The sequence below is a fragment of the Typopeltis vanoorti genome, chromosome 11 (assembly GCF_054136105.1).
Source record: "Typopeltis vanoorti isolate ZY-2024b chromosome 11, IOZ_Tvanoo_1.0, whole genome shotgun sequence".
In the NCBI taxonomy this organism is placed as follows: Eukaryota; Metazoa; Arthropoda; class Arachnida; order Uropygi; family Thelyphonidae; genus Typopeltis; species Typopeltis vanoorti.
In genome coordinates this window covers 80726018-80743367 of record NC_143559.1, presented here as the reverse complement: position 1 = coordinate 80743367, position 17350 = coordinate 80726018, and the positions used below count along the sequence as shown (strand labels likewise).

Sequence of the window (17350 nt, the reverse complement as noted above, 5' to 3'; positions counted from 1 at the left end):
TATTAAAATGTTAAACATGATTCTATAAATCCAAGTATCGAATCCCCTTTCAAAGAGATACCAAATCAATTCAAATTTCATGTAAACATGGGAAAGATCACAGTGAAAGAAATCATGGAAGCAATCACAGGCAGAAGAATAGAAAAGTAAGTGGAAATGATAACATTAGTGCTGAACTGTTCAAAGCTGACCTAAAAACATCAGCAACTATACTGTATAAACTGTTTAATATCATCTGGGCATCTGAGAAGGTTTTCCGAGTACCTGGAAAGAATCACAAACAGTCAAAATTCCAAAAAAAAGGTGATCTTACAGAATGCACCAATTGGAGAGGAATCAGTCTATTGTCAGTACCATCAAAGATCTTCACTAGAATCATAATAAATAGAATAAAAAATAGCACTGAGAAAATTCTGAGAATAGAACAAGCAGGCTTTAGAAATGGAAGAAGCACAATGAATCAAATTTTTATTCTTAGAAACATAATTGAACAGAGTGTTGAACTAAATTCAACTATGTATCTCAATTTTATTGATTTTGCCAAAGCTTTCGACAGCATAGAGAATGTCTATGGAAAATCCTGAAAATTTATGGATTTCCTGGCAAAATAATAAATATTATAAAAGATTTGTATGATGGAAGTAAAGGTCAAATTCTATTAAATGGAACAGTTTCCGAAAGTTTTTACATCAAAGCTGGTGTTAAGCAAGGTTGTGTCATGTCTAGAACACTTTTCACCATTGTCATAGATTGGATAATGCGGCATACCCTGAAAACTGGAATAAGATGGAACACTGATACCACATTAGAAGATTTGGACTATGCTGATGGCATTGTACTACTATCATCTACAGTAGATTTGAAGACATGAAAATTAAGACAGCAAAGTGAGAGGAAACTGCTAAACAAATAGGCTTACACATCAATGAGAAGAAAACCAAAATATTAAAAATCAGCAGTACAAAGAATGACCCAATCTTTCTAAATGGAAATCGAGTAGAAGTGACAAACCCTTTTAATTACCTCGGAGCAACTGTCAACACGGAAGGTGGTACCAACGAAGACATTGCAATAAGAATAAATAAATCTTGCTATGCATTTAAAACTTTACAGAAAATTTGGAAATCATTCAATATAAAAACAAACTTAAAGGTGCAAATTTTTAAGTCAACTGTTAAATCTGTATTACTTTATGGAAGTGAATCATGGAAATTAACCAAACAATAAGAAAATAAAATAGATACCTTCCAAACAAAATGTCTTCACAGAATTCTCAAAATTTACTGACCAAATAAAATCTCAAATATTGAAATTTACAACAAAACCAAAAACAAACCCATTACAATAGAGTTAAAGAAACACAGATGGACATGGATAGGCCATGTATTGAGAATGCCAACATCAGAACACACAATAGCATTGACATGGGCACCTGATGGTAAAAGGAAGAAGGGGGAAGACCCAAAATGACATGGCATCGGATAGTAATCAAAGAATGAAACAAACTAGGATGGTCGAGCTGGGGGAGAGCAAGAGAAGCAGCACTGGACTGTAGAGGATGGCATGCTAAACTTGTGGCCTCATGCATCTTATAGGTGTAGAGACCAATAAGTCAAGCCATTTATTATCCACCCACATTTTATCTTTAAGCAAATTGCAGTTACTATTGCAATATGTTGCAAGTGTGTGTTAGACAAAACATCTAAACCAATGAGTGGTTCTGAGGTTAGATATCTTAATGCCTGGACAGATAGCTGAAAGAGATTGGTCAGGGTTGTTTTGTGGCTTAGGAAATCTGTTCTATACAATGCAAAACTGATAGTGATACTGGAATTTGAAAGTGTATGAGTAGAGACAAATTTACATTTCCTGTACCATCAGAAATAATAAATTTTATTATAACAAGTAGGCAAATCAAGTTTTTTTGCTTTGATATAATTGAAATTGACTTAGGAAATTGCAAATTTTTTCTAAGTTACCTCTATATTGCACTGTTTAAAACAGCGCTTCCCAAACTGTGAAATCCGTAGATTTCACAGTTTTGAAGCCCGTAGATTTTGTTGAGGGGGGGGCCGTGAAATAACGAAAACAAATTGAAAATGTTTTAAGACTAAGTAGATTTTTTTTTTATCTTAAAAGAAACATATTTAATTTTTATTATTTATTATTCCTTTTTTGTTATTTTTTATATTTTAATGGAAAAAAAAAATCGCACATTTTGGTTCACAAATTTTGCTTCCTGCGTTTCGGCGCTTAATGAATATTAGTAAATATATGGTTATTCACATAAGTTTCATTTCAAAGCAGAAATCTAAGAATTGCAGTTTCAAATATTTCACCTGATATTGGTGTAGCAGTATTGAAACACATCCATCACATTAAATTGTTATTAAACTTCTTTTATGTTTTTAATTCTTTCTTTATTACTAATCGTTTTATGTTTCATGTGCTTGTACTGCAAATGTACAATAACAATATATCTATCTATATAAAAATATGAGATAATGTGCCATGTCAAATGCATATGTAAGATGCAAAAAATGTAATATTTGCATTTGATTTTTGCGATATTCGCTGTGTATGTTTTGTATTGAATATAAATACAATAAATATTATAATAATATATGTGTATATTACGATTTTTTTTTTTGAAGGGGGCCATGAAATATTTTAATTTTTCCAAAGGGGGCCCTGACATTCAGAAGTTTGGGAAGCACTGGTTTAAAACATAACCACTACCAAGATTTCATATACATTTCTTTGGTACTGATTTAATCAAAAACATGAATACATTCTCTCCAACAAAATTCTTACCTGCATATTCACACTTATTAACGAACCTGGAAAATGACAAATCTGCAGTTTACTTGCACTCTCTCTCATAAAGGAATGTGAAAGGATAAGTTGAAAAAAAGAATGCAAAAAACATCTGTATACAGTGAGTTAATCTGATCTAGTTCTGGAGAATGAACTGTTTGAAATAATCAGAAGTTGGAATGGATAGTTCAAATAGTTTTTGTTAACCTCATTGGCCAGGTAGTTAGCATACCCACTATCCCAGCAATAGACAGAGTTTAAATTCCAGTGTGGACATGGATGTTTGTGAACGTCTTTAGGCAGGAGATAATTTCATTGCTTGGTGTCAGACTACTGTCTCACTTACTGGATGCCTGAAGTGATATGAAAAAGGTCCATGTTTGGTCTAGAGCAGGGTTTCTGGATTATGTAAAATAAATAAATAAAATGAATGGTTGATTGGAGCCCAGTCAGGAAAGAAAGCTATGAACACAATATTAGTAAAAATTTTCTATGTAGCAGTGAGTTTAAAGCTTCCCACCATGCATTTGATCTAACCAGATCAAATGCATGGTGGGGTGCTGTTACAGACCTAGTGAGTCAGTTATGGTGACAATGAAATGCATCACCAAATCAACCCAATGGAAACTATGAATAATCATGGTTGACTAATTATTCAACCACTTATTGATTAACAGCAAAATCTCATCAGAAGAATGTGAGACAACTATTGTGAGACAACTTCCTCAAAGAACATGTGACAGAAAAAGAAACTAGGTCAAAGAGTGTTTGACCTGATTGCGACCAACTGAAAAAGAGTACTGAGTCTGGTATCGAGGTATTGGTTGCTAATAATATTGGGAATAATATTGGCACATGGAATACATTAAAAAACAAACTTAACTGCATGTGGAATGTGGATCTGGAATTTGAAAAATAAACAGAATAGGAGTGAAATGGATGCACAATCTTATTAAGCAAGAGATTCCTAAGAATAAGATTATGTTGAAGGAATACAGGGTGGTGCATAAGGATGTCAGTTATGAAAATTATAAGGTGAAGGTACAAGCATTGTATAAAAATTCATAATAGAACTTTACAGTATAAACACCAAGAGAGCCTGTGTACTTGTCACAGTTATAATTGGATAGAAAGCCAGTGAAATATTAGTAAGTTCAATAAATTAACTTATTTTTGCCTCTTTTGGTGTTGCCACATTAAGCCTTTCTATACATAGAAAGGCTTAGGTACAGAAAGCTACACCTGAGTATGAAAAGAAATTGGCTTTGCAAGTAAAGACAATCAAAATTAAGTCTTTCATTATGGTATGTGAGCAGCAGATGCAAAAGACTGTTCAGGAGTGTCTATTTTGCTAAGAGCCATCAACCTAGTGTATGCAAACATGGAGCTCAATGCTATCTACACTAGACAAAGAAACCCAAGTGTATGAGGAGGAATTAAAGTTGTTGTATAAAATAAGAATTTGGCAATAGAGGGGCTGATGATATTTCAGCATGGATGCTAAGTGTTCAGCTGAACTGGCTGTATAATATGAGTCTCAGCACAGGAGGTGATTCCACAGGAAGGAGAAAGGAAGCATGATAATCACATTGTACAAGGATGACAGAGAGACTGATGTGTCTAACTGGTAACCTATTAGTATCTCTGGAGTGGTGGTCTGAAGATTTTAGAAGAGTTGGCAAGAGCTCACATACAGAAATGGGTTGACAGAATTAAAAACAGGATGGATTTACTAAGGAAATATTATGTTTAAGTAACTTGATCGCATTTTATAATGTTATATTTCCATAGCTGTTGCAGTGCTTCATAATGAAGTTTCTGAAACAAAAACTATATGGAACAGGAATGAAGATAATTTACTAACTAAATTAATTACTTACATGTTGACATTTCAGTATCTCAGGCTAGCATTCATCCAAGGCACTTAAAGACACACATTCAACAAAGATTAAGAATAAAATGCATGGAGCACAACATTAGCAGCACTCTTTGTAATCAGCAGTAAGTTCTGGTTAATGCTGATTGAGGACATGGTGTGCCAAATTCTGTGCAGGATTGTATCATCAGTTCCACCAGTTAAACACTTGAAGTTTCACTTTCTAAAAGTGTTAGATAATTTAGAATCTTTTTTTTTTTGAAGACCTTTGGATAACTATTTATTTTTTGTCAAATTCACTTTTTGTTTTGTTGTCTAATACTGTAATGCACAATTGAAGTTTTTGATTTCATTAAATATTAATTTTAGCTTGTCCTACTTTCCAAATAGTATGTCATTTAGTAATTTTTTTTTTTAAATCTCCCCAGTTCCACTAACACAGTGGGTGAAATTAAGGCCACAATTCTAACAAGCCTGCAAAGATATTTGATCTCTTCCTCACCAGTATACTGTAGACATTGTCTGTCCTCTTGGCAATTCATATTACAACCTTTGTTCATTTCTTCTTCCATGAAGCAATATCACACAACCATATATTATCTGGCATTATAAGAATGCCAAGTGAGAGGAACAAAATTTCTTTACTTTATTTCCCCAACTGGATTACTGTTTCTAATCTTCTGATCCAAATATCTGCACTGAATTCACTGAAATAATTCTTATCGGGTAAAAAAACATTCCTTGTTTCCCTTTAAATTTTCATCCTTTAGCTAAACCTTTTGCCAAAAAAAAAAAAAAAAAATCGCGTATAAAGAAAGTTATGTTCTTTGGTTCCTTGCTGAAAATATTAGCTGTAACCTTTTTCCATTATTGCTTCAACTTCCTTTGGTCCTCTAATGGTTCTATTGGATTGTTACCAACACTTCTTCTAGCCAATCTTCTAGCTTTTCATTTTTCCTCCACTTGCACTAACGATCTCAATAAATGTCTTGTTGCCATTCCAAATTCACAAGATTCAACACCTCTTTTGATGAAAAAAACTCAATATAACACATGATCTTGATGATATTCATTCAACTATTACAAAGATTCCACTGGTATTTATCCTGCAGGATAAATACCAGTGCAATAAGGAATTGGCTCATCTTAACCTAATCCTAAGGACAACAAATTTATCATCAAATTACTGTCAGATGTTCTGAGAGTCAACTGCTAATGCTGTCTTAAAATTTCAACTAACTGTCAGCAAAGATTCTGCCAATAACTGATCAAAATAGAACTTTCTTGCTTATTTTATCCACTTTTGGATAAAAACAATTTCAATACCATAAAAAGTTTTGAGAAATGCACTTTACTGCATTTAAGGTATGAATGGGTTTGGTTCATAGGCCTATTTACGCAAGATTTTATCTTACAGCATGTTTTCTGCAACTGGGTTTCAAACTTTCTCTCTAATCATGTTGTACATGATGGTGGATGGATTTTATTTTCAAATTTGCAACTAATGAATACCACATATGAGAGTATGTGAGAGAACAAGTTCCATTATCTAACAAAAATGCAAGCACTATTTGCAAAATGTAATCCTGCATTAGTTCTTACAAAAGAAAACCCAGTTTCAGTTTTAACAAATTACTCAAAATTTGAGACCAAAGATTTTTCTTCTTGGGATTTGTTTAATTCACATTTGTATAATTTCCTCATTTTAATCTGTAGGAGATAGGGTTTCTCATTTTCTGGCAGTGGTGTGTTCTATATAGGACAAGATCTGTACTGTTTTTTGGTAATTCTATAAAAATAAATTTATTTTTAGGTATTACATGTTCTAAATACCTTATATCATAGATAATGTGTGTATATATGAGATAAGTCTGCACGGTTAGCCTAGTGGCTGTGTGCTTCGCAACCATATGCCTGGGAAAGGAGTGTCCTAGGTTCAATTGTTGTCAATGCCGTGAGGAGCTGAAGGATTTTCCTCAGCCATAGCCAAGTTAGCCAGTCTTGGGCATGGACAGTAGGGTTTTCCCCAAGTTTATCCTGGGGTTTTTCATTCTGCAAAGCAGGCAAACCAGCCTTGAGAACTCAACACTATGGACATAGGATACACCAAGGCATAGGGATGACCGCCTTATCCTGTGAACGGTTTAAGGTTTAATGATTAATAAACCCTCGACACCGCAAGGTAAAAGAGGGAAAAAAGAAGATGAGATAAAAGCAATAAGTAATGGTATAGTATGATAAGCTGACTTACATATACTCATTAGTTTTAATTGTTTGATAAATCAACAGCTAGTTCTGTTCAGTCATGTTGCCATAGTTTTAATGAAATATCTTATTCTGAGCTGAATATGGTACAATACTATGAATCTTTCAGTCTTCTAGTACAGCGCTTCCCAAACTGGGGGCCGTAGGTTTTGTTGAGGGGGGCCGTGAAATAATGAAAACAAATTTAAAATGTTTTAAGATTAAGTAGATTTTTTTTTTATTTTAAAAGAAATGTATTTAACTTTTATTATTTATTATTTCTTTTTTGTTATTTTTTATATTTTAATGGAAAAATTCATACATTGGTGTTGGTTCACAAACTTTGCTTCCTGCGTATTTCGGCGCTTAACGAATATTAGTAAATATTGCTTATTCATATGTTTCATTTCAAAGCAGTGGTTAATTGTATTTACTTCGAATGCTCTCCAGGGAAGCTCCAAATCTTCCTGTCCCTTTCATCATGCGTTCGTAATCAGGGACTGTTGATATTGACTTTATATACATATCAAAAACTGATATCAAAATTGGAGATGTTAATGTCAGCTCTTTGCTTTATGCGGATGATGTTATACTTCTAAATAAATCTGCTACAAGTCTGCAAGATTCTCTGACTAAATTGAATAGCTGTTGTAATAAACATGGTATGAAGGTCAGCAATAAAAAGACAAAGACAATGAAAATAGGTAGAATCATTGAAAATGTCAACTGTGTTGTGAATGGAGAACCTGTGGAACAAGTGAAACATTTCAGCTACTTTGGCATGATTTTTACTGAAGATGGTAAATTAAATATAGAAATAGACAACAGAATCAGCAAAGCTGGTATGGTGGGAAGCCAATTGAATAAATTCATATGGAATAAGAGAGAAATTAGTCGGAACACTAAATTAGCTGTATACAAGACAGTATTCAAACCAGTTTTAACTTATGGATCTGAGAGCTGGGTCAGAAGTAAAACACTTGACTAAAGACTAGAGACTGCAGATATGAGAGTCCTGAGAAAGATTAGAGGCGTGAACAGATGGCATCAATGGCAATATCATATTAAAAATGGGGATATTAGGAAAGAACTTGACATTGTCAGCATCCAGGAATGCATTAGCAGAGCTAATCTCAGGTGGTATGGTCACTTAAATAGAATGGGAGAGGAAAGATTAGCAAAACAAGTGTTCTCTGCCAGGTTGGCAGGAAAACGACCCAGAGGAAGACCAAGATATAGGTGGATTGATATGGTACAAAGTGCCTTAGAGGATAGAAATATAAGATCTGATAATGTTGGAGTCTTGACAAGTAACAGACTGATTTGGAGGAAAATTGTAGATAGGAAGTTAGTAATGATGTAAATTTTTCACGTAGTACTGTCATATCCTGTACACCCCTTGAGGGTACATGGCAGGAATTTGATGATGATGATGATGATGATGATGACATATCAAAACTTGTTTTATATTATCACTGTCATCCGAGCTAGTTTTCTGTTACCAATAAAAGTTTCGCATATACTTCACACATGAAAAAAAGCTTAAACAAGTTCATGTGGGGAGATAGTAATTTGCTTGCAGTGGTAAACAACACCCTCCCTAACAGCCACTATACTGCAGAGGCAATAAAAACAGGTACTTTTATTATGCCAGTGAATAAGGTATGAGGAGTCTGTGCAATATATTTCTCAAGAAATAGTGGAATTAGAGACAACTGGGATAAAAACACACTAATTAATGAATCACATGTCCCCTCATAAAGAAACTATGCTGTATAGACTGAAACAAAACCATATGTTGCATGGGCAAACACAGTATCTAACTAAAAACTATTGTTATTAATTAGATGTGTGTGCGAGTTTGATTTCCCAAGGCAGCAATAAAATTCAACCGAACGTGTTAAAATTCGTAAAAGTGTTAAAACTAAGTAATATATATATATATATATAATGAATGTTATGGTAGTTTCACATATGGAATTCGGTTGAAGAGAGTTAGCATTTCAACTCAATTGTCAGCTATGCTTTTATCTTTCGTTTGCGCGATCTTTTGTTAATACCGCACCAATCATATGCAGTTTTAATAACTTGCCTTTGCTGTCTGTTTCGCATTAGGCTTAATTACCGTAAAGGGAGAAAAGTCACAAAAGAGAAAAATGTTCCTGGTCCGGGGATCCCTTATTCAGGTAATATTCACTAATTTCATGTTATCAGTCTGTGGTGTGCCAGTATCGGTAAGTGGTGATATTATTTGATCTATTCTACGTTAAAAATTTTAATCCTGAGATGGATAAGTGGCTGATAAAAAATAAAAAAAAAATCCCCACGAACAATCAGAAGAAGCAGAAACAGACTCAAAAAAAGGACAGTATTTCATATTTTACCAGAACAGCCAGCATCGTCTTCAGAACCAAACGGTAAGAAGCAAAAAATGTAATATATGCATTTGATTTTTGCCATACTCGCTGTGTATGTTTTGTATTGAATATAAATACAATAAATATTATTATAATATATCTCTCTATTACGATTTTTTTTTTAGGGGGGGGGGACGTGAAATATTTTAATTTTTGCAAAGGGGGCCCTGACATCCAGAAGTTTGGGAAGCACTGTTCTAGTACACATGGCAGTAGTCTCACACTTGAAGGTAACTATCTACTACTTAGTTGTTCTGCTATCTAATTCAAATCCACAGCATGTTGGTTTGAAAACTGAATAACGTGTCACTCATATACTGTCTGCTTAACAAACTTACCAAGCTGAGAGAATAGCATTTAATTCCTAATCTTCTAAATACAGTGAAAGAATATCTCGAATGAAGTAAAATTTAAAGATTTTTCTTAATGTTTTTCTGTTTCCTCACTACCTTGAAGAAAACAAGAACCTGTCAACATTTAGAACACCTGCAGAAGACAAACTTTTAAACTTATAAAAGAAGTTGTTCCAAAAGACACCAGTAACATGAATAAATGAAAAGGAAGAAAAATTTCTTTGGATTTGGAATGGAACTGCTGTGAAGAGGTTGTGTAACTACTGTGCAAGTTTTAACAGACAGATTTCATGGAGAGTGAAGGAATTAGATACTATTTCTGGTGAATAGTGACTGTGAAAATATCTAGAAAATGCAGAGAGCAACAATCAAATGTCTGTTAAGAGCGTATAGTGAATTAAAATTATATTATTATTATTATTACACTCTCCATGGAGTCGGCAGACTTATTGTGGGAAGTTCATTCAACTGACATTTTTATCATACTGAATCTTAAAATCCTTAACAGTCCTTACATTAGCAACATATTCTGGTAATGCATTCCATTCACTCACAATTCTCCATGTAAAAAAAATCTACTCTTCACACCCTTCACTATACTCTTACATAACTTCTAGAGATGTCCTCTCATTCTTCCCCTCTCATCTTCTACTCTTTTTTTATAATCCCTTCTGGATTAAAGTGATAAAATCCCCTCACTAACTTAAATGTCTCTATCATATCATCCCTTTTTTCCACATATCCAACAAACTCTGCAATCATATTCCTTTAAACCTTTCTCCATAGCCGACATTCCAGAGTCCTGATATTGTCTTAGTCATTTGTCTCTGGATCCTCTCTAATGTTTCCACATTAGCTTCCACCAGGTGACCAAATCTGAGCACAATAGTCCAAGCATGCTCTGACCAGTGCTTTATACAGCAGCACAACTACCTGCTTATCCCTACGTGTCAGCACACTTTTTATCACAGTTGTACTGTGATGTGCAGTCTTTGCAACGCTTGCAACAATATGCCCTCTACACCTCAGTCTACCTATCAGCCATTATTCTCAAATCTAATCCACTTTTTGCAGTACAGCACCTTTAATATAGTACACAGCCTTATATTTCTGCACTCCAAAATGCAAAACCTTGCACTTATTAATATTAAAACCACAACCCTCACTTCTTTGTCCAAGTCAAAAGCCTATTCACTGTTCATCCATTTCACTCCTACTCTATTTACTCACCTAACCCTTGGAATGCAGTTATACATTGCTTGTGTTTGATAGTGCTTCATGAATTTCCATGCACTGTCAACATCTTTTTTGCACAGCTCATCTGTGCAACATATTGATGCTTAGTTGACTACAGATATTCCTATGATCATTGTTATAATTCCACATGTATAATTTTTTGGCAGTAGCCTTTTCTTGTTTCACTACTTCCCACACAAGTACCTCATGATCACTCTCACTAACTGGCAGCAATGTTAATACCTCATTAACAACTGCATCATGTCAAATTATCACCAAATCCAAAACACTAAATTTATCCCTCAGAAATTCGACAAACTCACTCTCCTTGTTCCTATACACTATCCCCTTCTTCCATTCTATATTCCTGTAACTAAAGTCTCCCATCAAGATCACCTTCTTTTTACATGCCCAACCAATTTGTCTAAACATTTCACAATCATTAATATTCTTTACTCTGCTGACCAATAACAGATTCCTATCAGATATACTAGCCTGTTAATGTCAATTTCACACCACACAGATTCAAAATCTGCACATGTAGTATCAACTTCCACAATTTTTGACACAATTCCTCTGCAATCATTAACAGTACCCCTTCTCCTCTTTTCACCTTCCTATCTTCTGAAAAATTGTATATTCTTCCATTTCTATTCTCGACATTACATCATCACCAAACAACCATGTTTAATTAGTAAGACAAGTTATTAATTAATGTAATTGCTCTCTTCTCTTCTGAGTTAGAGTTTTTAGGAAGTTTTCAGAGACATTATTTCCTGGGTGAATGAGCATGATTTGTAGTTAAGTTGTTCAGAGGTAAAGTAATGCCACAAGCAAAAGAGAACTTAATTCCTTGGATGCTGAGGTACTACTCATATTTATATCAAAACAATTGGAGATTATTATTATTATTTTTTTTTTTTGGTGGGCTGTATCCAACCAGCAGGTTGTGGATTCAAATCCCACTGTTGATATGGAATGCCTGTGAATGTGTGTAGGTAGCAGATAACTCACCATCTGGTATGAGACCACCATCCTGCTTATTGGAGAACTGTAATGACTTGAAATTGCTCTGTTTTACCTCTAGAAAAAGAGTAAGATTTCTGGATCATTTAACCCTTAGTCCAGCTATGGCACCAATGTACTATCAGTTTACTTTTGATAAGTAGGATTCATATAAAAAAAAAAGCAAAAACCAACATCACCTGACTGTGTTACAGTTGAATGAATCATGTTTGAAATAGGAGTAAAAAATATATCATGTTATATAATTATAATAATCATAATTATATTTGAAACTACAGCTATCTGATAAATGTCAGACAATGATTATCAACCTACCCTGCATGAATGAGCATATATGAAACGTATCTCCAGGCTTCATACCGGCGATATGGATTATATATTAAAGGACTCATCATTGGAACAGGACCTGTGGCACTTATTTCATTGCATACAACACAGTAGTAGATAAAAACTCCAACCTGAAACAGAAATTCAACATTCATGCATGTTTCATGATATTCCTTATTTATGCAACCTGTCAAACTTATCAGCTAAGTGCTAGGTGTGTGATATACAAACAGACCTCATGAAATTAATATATGCAACTGAAGTTTATATACAAGTGTAAGGCCAGTATTTGAAATGGAAGAAAGAAATTAAGCCTATAAAGTTGCTACAGAAATCCAGTTAAATACAAAATTTCAATCCCAGAAGATTACAAAAGTATAGTTATATAATAAACTTGTTCACTAAAACTCAGTCATTATTACAAACTATGATATTACACTCCCTTATAATATTATTATAAGGGAAATTCACTATAGAAAACTTTGTTATTACAAACTAGTCTATTTGTGTCTGTAAGTTTTCTACAGTGAAAGTCAACTTTATTTTCTATTCCATGTCATATCATCAAATGTCATTCTATAAACAAGTTTTCTAACATACAGTAAAGAATAAATTCCAACTCACACTTCAAGATTAACAGCACTAACCTAAGCATAATCAATGGAAAAGAAATAGAACTAGCAGAACTGGATAAGTATCAGCTTGTATAATGGGTATTATCGAAACAAGAAGACAAAAACAGATGAGATTCTTCTAAGCAACAAATACAAGATATTATATTCAGATAATAATAATCAGAGAAAAAGAGGAGTAGCCATTGTATTTAATACTAAATATGAGGATGATCTTGAATGCCAAGCAATAACAAGTGATGTGAGTGGATATCAGAATGGAGAACTGGACAATGAGACTTATTTATGCCTATGGTGCTAAAGAAGATTCTTTTATGGAGGAGTTTTTTCAAGACATTAGAGAGGGAAGCTGACAAAGAAAAAATGAACAGTTGGTCCTTGTTGGAGATCTAAATGAAAGAGTAAGAAATAATTACTATACATACAGAAATGTTTTGGGTGGAGAAAACAGCAAAGAAAAAAAAAAGGGAAAAAACAGGTGGAGAAAAGCTGATAATTGTAAGCATCTTCTGTTAAGGGCATAAATAGTCATTACTTTCAGCATGTTCCAACATAAACATATGCATAAATTCACAGGGAGGGAAAATACAAGAAATAAGAAAAGTCTCACTGATTATGTCATTGTTCATAGTGATATCTTCATACTGGTTCAGGACACAACAGTATACAGTGGATTTGAAATAAAAAACTATCACCATTTAGTTTTGAGCAGGATAAAATTGAATATCATATTGAAAAGAAAAGGGTATAAGAAAGTTTTAATCAGAATTAAACAGCTTTCAGAAGTAAAATGTAGACTCAAATGCACAAATATTATTCAAGAAAAAATGAAAGAGACTGAAAATAAGAACCAAATCTTAGAGATTGTGTGGAAAATTCAGGAGAAAACATTGATTTAGTCAGAGAGGAATGTGATGAAGTTATCTGCAAGGTTACAAAAAAAATAAAAATAAATAAAACATAACTGTGGTGGACTCAAAGTTACAGAGGCAGTTAAGGAAAAGAAGAAAGTATATCAAAAGTACCTGGCAAGTAGGTTAACTCATGCTCTTAGAGAATATGGAGAAAAATGTGAGAAAGCTAAGCACTGCATAAAACTAACTAAATAAAAGTCATGGGAAGACTGGTTAGAACAGAGACAATAAATATAAAGAAAGTGGCAAAATATTCTGGAGGCTGTTGAAAAGCTTAGAAATGGAGGAAAGAGTACAGTAAAGTAAAAGTAATCAGAGATGAGATGAAAAAGGTGATATAAAAAAAGTGAAGATATTTTAGATGCCTAGAATAATTACTTTGATAAATGAAACAAATAGTGAGAGCATAGTTTTAGAAAACATTCAAGAGGAACACAATCAGGAGTGCATATATTTGAGTGAGAAAAAACATCAAAAACCTGAAATGTGGAAAGGCTGCTGGAGTAGATGATATTCAACTCAAATATAGAAGTATAAAAGTTAACATTGGCTACACTGAATAATTCAGAAGGCCAGATAAGAATTGAATTCCAGAGAATGGAATGAGTAGTGGTCTCACGGTATCCACCTATAAAAAGGGAAATAAAACTGAGTGTTACAATTACAGAGGAATTTCCCTACTGTTCCTGGTAAGATTTACACAAGTATACTTGAGAAAAGGCTAAGAAAAATTGTGAAGGAAAAACTTGGAGAAGCATAAGCATGGTTCATGCAGAATACAGGTTGTCAGTATCTGATTTTCACTATAAGATAAACAGTTGAGAAATCAAGGGAATATAAGAAGGATCTTCTGTGTTTAGGTTTTGTAGATCCAGAAAAAGGTATAGAAACTAGCTGATAAGGTGCCAAGATAAAAGCTGTTCGAAATGTTATAATTCTTCTTCTGTTCATTGGACATCCACAGATGCCATATGGTCAATCTTCATACTTTTTTATGATCTGTCTAAGGCAAAGGATCTGATCTCTGATGCCCTTACCTTTCCTAAAACCTACTTGTTCCTCAGGCATCTCTGCCTCAAATTTGGCCACAATCCTACTTAGCATGATCTTCAATAAAATCTTGCTTGCATGAGAGATTAAACTAAGTTCTATAGTTCTTGCAATCCTTCATATCGTCCTTCTTATATAGTGGTATGAAAACAGACTTCTAGTTTCTAGGCCATGATCCTGTCTCCCATATCCCTGTAATCAATGTATGAAATACTCTTATCCCTCAATCCCCCTGTGGCTTTAATTAACTCTGTTGGGATTCCATCTGCACCTGGGGCTATTATTGCTCAATTATATTGAGCAATAATCAGGCAGAAATGGGCACACATTATCTCTGCTGTTATTCATTATCTATATTAACCTCAACCTTTTGAAAGGGGAGGACCTCTATTTTAATTTGAAAAATATGGCAGACCACTGCGGAGGAGATTGGAGTTGACTAATTTTATCTTAAATTATGGAAATGATGCAGTTCCCAAATCTATGTTCATCCAATTGTCGAGAATAATAGTGACTATTACATACTGTGATAATTAAGTGTTTCTAATAATATTTGGTTAACCGATCAAGTGTTGATCAATATTTTATTAATTAACTGGACCAACTAGTTTCGCCACACTTATCTGTTGGCTTCTTCAGGGCACTAACATATAGGTTTAAACACTCTCACAATTATGCGTAACTGCAAAACTAACAAGAATAAAAACTGACTAGAATAATTACAAATGAAATAGTATCGAACGTGAGTGAAACACGTATCGCGTGTACAAGATCAGCTAGCTGTTGCTGAGGAACCTTCTGTAGTTTGTATTAAAGTTCATTTCTTCCGTTTTTAAGGCTCTGATTAGGGTTTTCCATATCTCTGGCAGTATTAGGCCTTGATTTCTGTTAAGGTTCACAGTAGAACGGGCGACTGTGGCTGCTTCTTTGAACATTCTTGAATGGTAATCTTCCTCTAAGTAGGGGGAACAGCTTTTGTCCCACTCGATGACATGGTTAGTTGTGGAGAAATGAGACGATAGCCCAGAAATGTCCTGTCTGTTGTTTTTGACATAGCCAATGTGCTCCTTTTGCCTGATTTCGAGGCTTCTCGAAGTCTGTCCGATGTAATTAGAGCCACATGAGCATGGAATATTATAGACTCCAGCATATTTGTAGAAAGGATGGTTGTCTTTTGGAGATCTTAGTAGTTTACGAATAGTATCTATAGGTTGAAATGCTACTCTTATTTTGTGTTGTTTGAGGAGATTGGCGAGCTTGTTGGAGATGCCACTTACAGAAATCAAGGCCTAATACTGCCAGAGATATGGAAAACCCCAATCAGAGCCTTAAAAACGGAAGAAATGAACTTTAATACAAACTACAGAAGGTTCCTCAGCAACAGCTAGCTGATCTTGTACACACGATACGTGTTTCACTCACGTTCGATACTATTTCATTTGTAATTATTCTAGTCAGTTTTTATTCTTGTCAGTTTTGCAGTTACGCATAATTGTGAGAGTGTTTAAACCTATATGTTAGTGCCCTGAAGAAGCCAACAGATAAGTGTGGCAAAACTAGTTGGTCCAGTTAATTAATAAAATATTGATCAACACTTGATCGGTTAACCAAATATTATTATTTACTATTTATGATCAAGAAAACAACCTTCATGATGAATTAAGTGTTTCATATTTTGTGCCATTTCTAGAATTCTTTGACTGATTGACTGTATTGTCAAAGAACACACTGTGGGTTTTGATTATCAACAAAGCCAGTGTAAGTAAAACTAAGAGACAAATAATTGTTGCTATATTTAAGAATTTTCTTGTTTATCTGTAAATGTGTTTTGTCTTCTTTGCCTCAACTTTAGTCAGATCTATTTCCCTTCTACAGACCAACAATGCATTGTGGCACCTCACTACGCATGTTCAACATGCTCCCATCTGTACAACAAAAAACATATAAAATGCATTTGAGCAATAAAGATACACCAATGTTGCATATACATTGAATGTACATAAAAGTGTCACAATGCATTATCATTTGTCTGTACAGTCTGTGATAGTGCATCAAGGCTGTACCATAACATAAAATATTTCTTCTCAAAAAGTAATCTTGTGAATCCCCTCAGATGCTACACGGACTGGGAAACCACTGATCTATATATCATATTAAAGGATATGATATATAGCATTAAATTTCATATCAAACATCCATAGAGGGCACACCACCTAGATAGGACTTCAGAGTCATTCATGTGTTTCACTTAGTATTGTATTATATCTGAGTGTGTGTTACAAGAGTTATTTGTAATCCTTGAAGATGTCTCAGTGACAGACAAAATATTGGAAGCATTAAAATTAGTTTTTAATCCTTTCTCAGTACTGTAAATATGCCATTAAACGTCCAACATGTTGTTCTCCAAGCACTTAAGCCCCAACACACAGAAGCAGGTAGTTGTGTCACTGTATAAAGC

At 34.0% G+C, this 17350-nt stretch overlaps 1 protein-coding gene across 1 annotated transcript in view; it reads right to left on the bottom strand.

Annotated features, from left to right (window-relative positions):
• LOC150101782 (rhomboid-related protein 2-like) overlaps nucleotides 1-17350 on the bottom strand; it is a 124727-nt gene that overhangs the window by 41012 nt on the left and 66365 nt on the right. Inside the window, exon 4 of the mRNA XM_090399907.1 lies at nucleotides 12285-12427. Coding sequence (XP_090256033.1) covers nucleotides 12285-12427 — 143 coding nt within the window. The remainder of the gene's footprint in view (nucleotides 1-12284; nucleotides 12428-17350) is intronic.